General features: G+C 41.7%; 1 protein-coding gene across 3 annotated transcripts in view; it reads right to left on the reverse strand.

Moving 5' to 3' along the window:
* FAM120B (family with sequence similarity 120 member B) overlaps nt 1–8,686 on the reverse strand; it is a 55,611-nt gene extending 46,925 nt beyond the window's left edge. For 2 of the 3 annotated variants that reach the window (XM_074818545.1, XM_074818547.1), the window contains exons 1-3: nt 5,776–6,445; nt 4,245–5,300; nt 735–915 (exon numbers count right to left, since the gene is read on the reverse strand). In XM_074818545.1, coding sequence (XP_074674646.1) covers nt 735–915; nt 4,245–5,264 — 1,201 coding nt within the window. In that variant the 5' untranslated portion in view covers nt 5,265–5,300; nt 5,776–6,445. Of the gene's footprint in view, nt 1–734; nt 916–4,244; nt 5,301–5,775; nt 6,446–8,668 lie in introns of those variants that run through there. The other variant, XM_074818546.1, reaches the window with a different exon arrangement.
* Between the last annotated feature and the right edge of the window lie 435 nt (nt 8,687–9,121).

Here is a 9,121-nt window from a genome sequence, read left to right on the forward strand (position 1 = left end):
CATTTTAAATTTTTAACTCACTCCCTAAAAGATGCTATAAAGATAACATTTAACTGATGGAAGTCTTAAGAACATAAAATTTGTCCAAGGATGTGAATAAAGAATTCTCTGTCTTAAAGCAGAAGGTAAGCACAGATGTATACCTGCTACAGAATCTGTTTATACCACTGGATAAAGAAATCATATTTTCTTGTACTTTGATGAAAGAACTAATAATCACTGGCATGACTACTCGCATTGGTATTACTACAGTAATTACACTTGACTATGCGCTGTTCTTAAAATTGCAGACTTAAAATCAACAGAAGGTAAAACTGTAACACTGCACTGCTGTTTTGCAAAAGTGTATTACAACTCACTAATTCATCAGGAGCTACACTTATCAAAGCAACATAAGGTTTCATATCCTCTCCAACTTTTAAAGTCTTCTAAATGTCATTGTTTTGCTCAATCTTTTGATCATTTTCAACTTTCACAACTTCCCATTTAATAAGGAAAAAAACCCCAATTTAAAAAAAAAATCTCTTTAAAAGCACTGAAATTCAACAGCATGTAGAAAGACTGCAATTTCACTGTCACATTTTCTCTTGATTCCTTAAAAAGTATACTTCAGCTGCCCACAGTTTTTATCCTAAATGCCATGTTGATGTAGTCACTGAAACAATGAAGTCAAGATTTTATACTTCAAAATTGAAAGTATGCTTGAATAATTGTGTAAGTAGTTTAATTCTTACCTTTTCCAGGTTCCAACAAGACAGAATAAATATGCTGACGAGCAGGGCGGTAGATAAGTGCCTGTCCAGGAATCTCTCTATCACATTCATCTTCCAAAGAGTTGCTGCAGTCAATCTCTCCATTACTCAGGATATTGAAGATTGTATAATTTTCAGATTGGATATGCTGTTCTTTAGCTAACTGTTTGTTCAAAGAAGGAAGAAGGCATTATCTCCAAAATTAAGAAGGATCAAAAAGTAACAAAATGTATTCACTCTTTGAGGAAATAGCACTTCCTCTATCAGTGGAAATGGAGGGAATGGCCAGGGAGGGAACAAGTGCTTTTTCAAATAACACCAGTATAGTATATTTTCAGAACTTTTATCTTTTTGTGGACAGGAATCCCCAGGAAACCCATCATCGCCTTTCTTATCCCCTCCTTGAATTCTTAAAAGTTGGGATTTTTAATGACAGTTTTTCAGAGTAATTATTCTTAAAATGGATTCTGAATTCAGACATTGGAAAATGAGCTGCCCTCCTTTAGTCACCTGAAAAAGTATCTTCCCTCTTCAAATAGTGAGTGAAGGCACGCCAAACCCCAAACTTTTAATTTTATTGCAAGATGAACTCCGTAAAACAGCTCCTTTTCTTTCCTGAGCTGATTTTGTGTAGTTTACATTGTGGTCAAATTAGAATACTTAACCTCACCACACTTTTACTTTGCAATAGCTCTACCCCAAGAAAAGAAATGCAAGCTGCTCTAGTGAGGAAAACCAGGTCTGCAGGCTGTTGCTGAAAAGCAGAATCACAGCATCACCCAGGCTGCATATTAACCATCCACTGGGTGCAGACACATCTGGCTACAGCAGCTGGCTACAAGCAGCCTTGGTACCAACAGGTACCTCAGATGCAGAGGCAACAAAGCTGCTCTCAGGCAGCACAGGATTTCAACCAGTAACACTTGTAACCTGGACTGACCAAGTGCAGAGCCAGACAGACCTTCTACTTCACAACCTCAGACCAAAACTATGGGGGTGTTCAAACAGCTGAGTGGAGCCAATTATTTCCATGAGGTGCCCCTAATAAATTCTCCAGGACCCATGCCATATGGTGAGCAGGCACTGAAGTTTCTTTGCTCTGCATTCCCTGCGTGTGTCATGCTCTCTGTGTTATTTGGGTTGTGCCATCCATGCAGCTATCTCAGCCTCTTTCACTGGGAACGACGAGACCACCAGCCAGAGCCAAATTCACCATTTCTGCAGAATTCCAGTATCTGCAAACCCGGAAACTCAGCAGGTCAAAGCTGCAGTCAATCACTGGGTCATGACTGAACAAAACTAGTTCTACTGAAATATCATACTTTCAGAAGAAATTCTCACATAAGCATAAAATCAGTGATTGGCTTCTGTGTACAATACCAATCAACAGAGCATTTTCTTACAGCAATAAATTAATGGTTGCCCTGGAAAAAATCCTTCAGTATTTCTAATATACATAAACAATGTAATCCCCCAAATCTACTTTTGTATAAAACAAAAACAAAGAGTCTCTAAGCATGATTTGAATGAAGCACTGAACTATTTCATCAAACCACTGTCACAGATACGAGATCATTTGAAAATACTAGTTTCTTGCCATTTGCCAATAATCTACACATCCTAATGTACTGAAATACAAGCTGATTTCAGAAAAATACAAGCTGATTTCACTGCTGTACTCAGTGCTGTATCTTGAAAAATATTTCTGATTTACCCTTACAGTCAGCTAGAAAGTTATGCTCTTTTCTGAAAGAAGCAGCAACATAAGGCTACGTCCTCAAGGTTGGAATTGAGCTATGTATGTCATTTACATGCAGTTCAGATTATGTGCAAGGTAAGCAGAACTACATATGGTTTTCAAAATATGAAGCAAAGCATACACATTACATATACAAATATTTAAATACCTGTAACAAAAACAAAAAACAAGTTAACATGTCTACAACTTTGACTGTGATTTCCTTGGCCCAGGGACTGGTTTAACGTAGTATTTATGCAGCAACAGTGAGGCATTCTTCAATGGAGTTTCTAAACGTTACTATTTTATTACAGCAGTAACTCAGCACGATGGTAGAGAACTGCAACCCTTCAAATGAAAGATCAAGCCAAGAAATAATGACCACTTGTCATAAAGACCACATGGTACATTCTCTTAAGGAGTAAGGATATTACCACTGTTGTCCTGGCCATAATCCATACTAGAGAATTACATTCTGGCTAATTTCTCCTTGCACTTCAAGCATAGACAGTATTTTTCAACACTTTATTAGGATGCAGGGTTGCTGTTTTTTTAAATAATGTCTTCTATTTAACTACTACAGTCAAAAGTGACATGTATTGTCTCTATGTGTGGTTAATAAAAAACCCAAAATATATCTGCAGTTTAGCCAAAACGAGCATTGCATAGGTTACAATGTAGTTTTAAAATGTTTTAGAGTGAAAATGTAAATTAGAGGATTACTTTATTTTTAAATTACTTTATTACTTTATTTTAGAGAAAATGTAAATTAGAGGATTACTTTAGAGTAATCCGAGGAAACTGAAAAATAGTTTTAAAGAAAATGCTCAAAAGTAAGAGACAGGCAGAAAAAAAAGGCTCTCTATTTGAAGTCTATAGGTACCTAACAAAATAGGGAGTAACGGATGGCTAATACAGGGTCTAAAATACACTACCTCATATAGATTCTTCTTTTTATCAAATCTCAATGTTATCTTAATTGCCATGAATTTATAGAACTGTACTCTAGACTTACTGCTATTGCATAAACTCTGATGCAAGGTAGCTCCGTTTCTATCAGCCAGGTAGGCTACCCCAGCTAATACATCCAGACTCTCGGAGTGACCCAGTCTGACGTACCATTTCTCACCCCAACACCAGCGCTTCTCTGCCCATCTGAGAAGCCGTAAGTGAAACCTGCTAGTGCAGCCCTGCCTTTAAGGATTAACAAGCCACTCAAAGCGCTTTTGGTTCATTCAGGGACAATGTATCTAAAGGATAATTAACTGATCCAAAAATCACAAAATGCAGATTTATAGGAAGTTTCCTCATCTCCTCCACAAGACCAATTTCAACTTCTGTGTTCTTAGCACAGCTCCCTTTGGTACCTTGGCTGCATGTGCCAGGGACAGCCAAGCAGACCACTAACCAGCTGTAGCTGACCTGTGGGTTCTCAAAGCAAAAAGCAAGTCATTACATTGTGCAATATATGGGAAGTACATCTCTATGCCTACCTTACAGGCCGATACAGGAGCTGCTGTATCCCCATTATTTGACCTGCTTGACGCTTCAAAAAGAGAGGAACCACTTTTAATTAAATGTGCTGTATCTGCCCTCATCATCATGCATGTAATAGTCCTAACCACAGCTGTACTTAACAGACAAAATACTTTGCTCAAGCAAATTTAAATCAATAGGTTCAGTGTACTCATTACCAACTTCCACTAAGTAGTCATGGCAATAAAGTGACCATTAAGCTTTAAAAAACAAAGTACCTGAAAGACTTCTTTATCTTGACACACTGCTGTTTGTTGTTGAAGGGAGAACATCTGGCAATTTGTTATGTTGGGGGGAATCCATGGAGACTGCTGCCCTGGCAAAAGATAGGACTCCACTCCTCTGTAAAGTAATGTCTTGTCTGATCCCAAAGGTAGTATCTCTTCCAAGTCTTTCAGGCTACTGTATGAGCATGGAACTTTTGAGATGTAATTTGCTACAGCTAGAAGTATGTTTGTTCTTCTGTTGTAGCTGTTATTCTTGTGGGGACTGGTGGCTAAACACTTACGCCAAAAGCCTTCCAACAAGCTTTCTGGAACAACATCATTGCCAAGCAAGCAAGCAAAGAGAGGGAGGTGTGTCAAACTAAGACCCAACGCATGGCAAAGATCTTCTCGAGAGTACATAACAGTGACCAGTCTGTCCAAATGGAGCTTCTCTATGGAGAAGTAGGGGCATGTATTATAGATGAGGTAGTCACTATCTTGCCCGAGAATTCCCATGCAGTTATGTTGCAAACCATACGCAGCCACCTCAAAGTCTGCCTCTTGCAATGTGCATACTGTTTTTTGGCCAAGCGACTTCAGGGCAAAACGTGTAAAAGTAGGCAAAGCTGAAGGAACAACAAACATTCCTCTCCCTGGTTGTTTCCTCTGAGTCTTGATAAAGTGAAATATTCTGGCTATTTCCTTGTTATTCTGCAACCTCCGTTTGATCCACTCATCTCTCTTTTTCTCTTCTACCACTCCATCGAAGTAAAACACCAACTTGATACCAGCTGCCATAAACACTTTAATAAAATCCTCTAAATTGGCAAGGTACTCCCGCCACTGGCCACCGCACACCCAGGATTCCGGGGTGTACCAGTATCTAACACAACTCATGGCATCCACTACGATAACAGGCGGGACATCAGGATGATCGATGCGATGTTTTTCTGCCATCTCTCTCAGATCTACCGTTCTGCAGGCATCAGGGCAAACTCTTGCCACAAATCCTTGCAAACCTTTAATGCCCATGGCTGATCTCTGAAACTCACAGCTGAGTTGCACAGTCTGAAAGAAAAAAAATAACAACATTCTAAAATGCAATACTGAGAAACATAATGAAATTCCACAATCAAAAGCAGCTTGGAATCTGAACAGTTAGTTTTCTGCTTTTGCTGATAGCTGGTTGTGTTGTCCCAGCCCTTAAACACTTTGAACCAGTTTTCTTCCCATCAACAAACTGGACATAAGTGCCCATTCAGTTTGCCTTCCACTTCTGCTTTTTACATCAGTGAAAACTGTAAATATCAAAAGGTTTTCATAAATAAGTCTTTAAAAATTTCAGATTAATAACATAAAATACAGAAAAGTCCACACTGCTAGAAAAACAAGTAGAGATGTAATCAAAAGCTTTGTAACATCTTAGCTGACAGTGTACAACACAGGAATTAATGGCTTGATTTTCACACTAAAAGTATACAAACATGTTTAACTGAAGCCAGTGGAAAACAATACTAAATAACTTTGGAAATCAGTCTCGTACCTTGATTGTGCAAATGGCTCGATTACCATCTGACTTTATAGACAGTAGTCCATTGATATGGCACCAGTTGCAATACCTCTACTTCTGCAACAGTTTTGGCAGCAGCAGTTCTGCTTTGAATCAGAAATTCAATCCATTTTACCATCCTGTCATTTGAAGACATAATTTTCAATACCTCTTTAAACAACTAGAGGTTTACCTATATTTTGTGAATCTACAAATCTGACTATCGTTAATAGTGAAGTTAACATATTAAATGTGATTTCTAACATGCACAGCAATTTTGAACCAATCTATTTGAAAAGACACACATGCAAACTTCATCCAGAAATTAACAATTAAAAATGGAATAAACCTATTTTCAGTTTAAGCAATACTAAAAGACTGAAGAAGAGAGTCTCCAAATTCTGTGGCAGAACTTAATAGCATGCCAAATGAAGCAATTTAGACATTCCATAGAGACAACTGTGTGATAAAACTATTGATGACCTCCATTTTTATTTCTAGAAGTCTCAATGCAAAAATGTTTCGCACAGCTTCTACATTAGATGTGCTCTCTCTTCTACTACAGCACCAATTTCCTCTAACACAGCACCATTTTATTTTGAAGGACCTTGCAATGAAAAATGGAGGTAACAAGCTCCATCAAGCTTTTTCTTCTTCATTCTCAGAAAACCTGTTTTGTTTTTATTTTGATTTTACTCAAAAGTCAAATCCCTTCCCAGTTAAGCAATGAAGAAATTCACTGTGTTTTAATTAAACAGGTACAATTTTTCCTGTTTTTCACACTGCTGATTCTGACATTTCAATTAGACTATCTCAGGATTGTTACAATACACATGTTTATGGTATACAAAAAGCAAAAAAAGGAAGTTGAATTTGCAAAAGTATTGGGAATTGACAGCTTTTAAAGGTATTCCTGAGTCCTTGCAGTTTAAATATCTAATACCCTCCATATACAGTTTTTGAATACCATCGTCTTTAATCATAGAATGTTTTGGAAGGGACCTTTAAAGCTCATCTAGTCCAATCCCACTGCCACAGGCAGGGACATCTTCAACTACATCAGCCTGCTCAGATCCCCATCCAACCTGACCTTGAATGTTTCCAGGGATGAGGCATCTACCACCTCTCTGGGCAACCTGTTCCACTGTTCAACTATCCTCATCGTAAAAAATTTCTTCCTTATATAATACATTATAAAATACATACAAAATAAAATTGAGAGCATACAGTAGACCTCGCTGATATAAAAACAGAAATACATGTGTATGAATCTGCTTCATTGCTGCACATGGATACAAGGTAGGGCACTGCTCTCTCTGCAATGCTACTTCCAGCCTTACATGGGTGCCCTTAAGACTCCAGCCATTTGCTTTTCCAGAAAAGCTGCGCCTCTGCTTCCAAATGGTTTGAACACTGGTAGGTTATTATTACTTTCCATGGAGATCTAGCAAAGGGTGTGAAAGTCTTCATCGTCCATCACTATCATATGGGGTCGGACTAAATGACCTGAGGTCACCACACAGATGCAGTATGTCATGGTGGGTTCTTTCTTACTTTTGCAAAAATGCATTGCATCCAAGCAGGTTTTAGTTATGATTCAGTACAGATTCTGTCTGTAATGGCTACACACCTAGAGCAAGGAGTGTGGTAAACAATTAACTAGCTATATTGTACTGTAATAAATGGAAAGAAACATTTTCCCACGTCCTCACACCTGTATTTGAAGCACTCCTCTTGCCTAAGAATTTAAGCAAGTCTGTGATGCAGAAATTATCAGAAAAGTTTTCATTACCAGTACTAATTTAGCTTAATCAATAGCAAGTTCACACCCAAATACACAAGCACATGCCTTGGCTGCTACTAGAACTTTAATATTAGTATTAAACACATTCACTGAAAGCATAACAAAAAATAAAGAGTTTATATTCTGTCAACCATCCTGTTTCACTACTAAACAGTAACAGTCATGTTAAGGAAATCACTCTCTAATCCATGTAATCCATCACAGCAGCACAAAAGAGAACAAGTAAAATCTACTGACTTGAGAAGTACTTTCATCAGAGGCACCTCAATAAAGCTGGCAGAATCAGGACCAAAATGTTTTATGTTGTAATGCTAAGTTTCCCAAGAGTGAAAAAACACGCGCATTCTGTGCAACAGATGAACGTTGCTGGGCGCCTATTGCTGTTACTTGTGTGAAATGGGAGATCTCTGGTTACCATAGGATTTCAAATGCACTACTTTCAAGTGCATGAATCTGCAGGAGAAACTTTTCTCCACAAACTGAAACGATCAAAACCATTTCCCCCCCCTTCCAGTTTTATGCAGACACAAAAATTTCGAGAAATGACCCTTACAACAGTTGATGACATCACTAAATTTCATCTTGTCGGCAAGCAGCTATGACCACACAAATTTTATTACGCCCACAGTCACGCGCAGCATTACAAAGGGTTGGTAGCAGAAATGTTCACAACCGCCCCAGCCCTCCCCAGAGCCCACCGGCCGGGGCCCACAGCACAAGGAAGGAGGCGCAAAGCCTCCACTTCTGACGTGCCGCGGTGCACAGCCAGGCCCGCAGCCCCCCACTGCCTTGAAGGGCCGGAGCCTGTCCCGGAGGCACGACAGCGGCGGGCAGGCGAAGGGCCGGCGGTACCTGCCCGCCGCTGAGGGGAACGCCGAGGCCTGCACCGGGCCAAGTGTGAGGGCCGAGCCCCTCCCTCGGGAGGCCGCGGAGCCCCGCGGCCATGCTGCGAGCGAGAACCAGGGCTCCAGTCGCTCTCGCCCCCACCTCGCTCCCACCAAGCCCCCCGCCTCCCCCCGCCCCCCGCGCGGCGCGGCCGTTAAGCAGCCACCCGCCCCCTGCTACCGGCACCCCGGCACTGACCCGAGCCGCCGCTTCCGCTTCCCGCGGGGGCGGCGCTGCGCATGCGCCCGGCGGCCGGGCCCGGGCCCGAGGGGACGGGGCTGTCACCGTCCCTGTCCCCTCCCGCCCCCCGCCCCGCCCGCCCTGCCGGGGACAGCCGGCTGCAGCGGGCCCCTTCGCACGACAGCGGCGGGGGGCGGGGGGGGGCGGGCTGGTTTGAACCGCGGCTGTCCCCGCCCGCGGCCCTGTGTCCCTCGGCTTTGTAGGGCCACAATGGGGCCGGAGGGGCCTTTGTGCCCCCGAACAAACCCAGCCGGGACGGGGGGGACGAGGGGGACGTGGGGAGATGAAAGCGTCGCGCACCGAAATGGCTTGAAAACCCCTGAGTCGTACGTCGGAGATTTATGTCGCCCCTCGGCAGCGCGGCCTGCTGTGCGGCGCTGGCCGTGGGCAAACAAAGCGGCCCCCGGCAGC

Source organism: Strix aluco, chromosome 3 (assembly GCF_031877795.1).
Source record: "Strix aluco isolate bStrAlu1 chromosome 3, bStrAlu1.hap1, whole genome shotgun sequence".
In the NCBI taxonomy this organism is placed as follows: domain Eukaryota; kingdom Metazoa; phylum Chordata; class Aves; order Strigiformes; family Strigidae; genus Strix; species Strix aluco.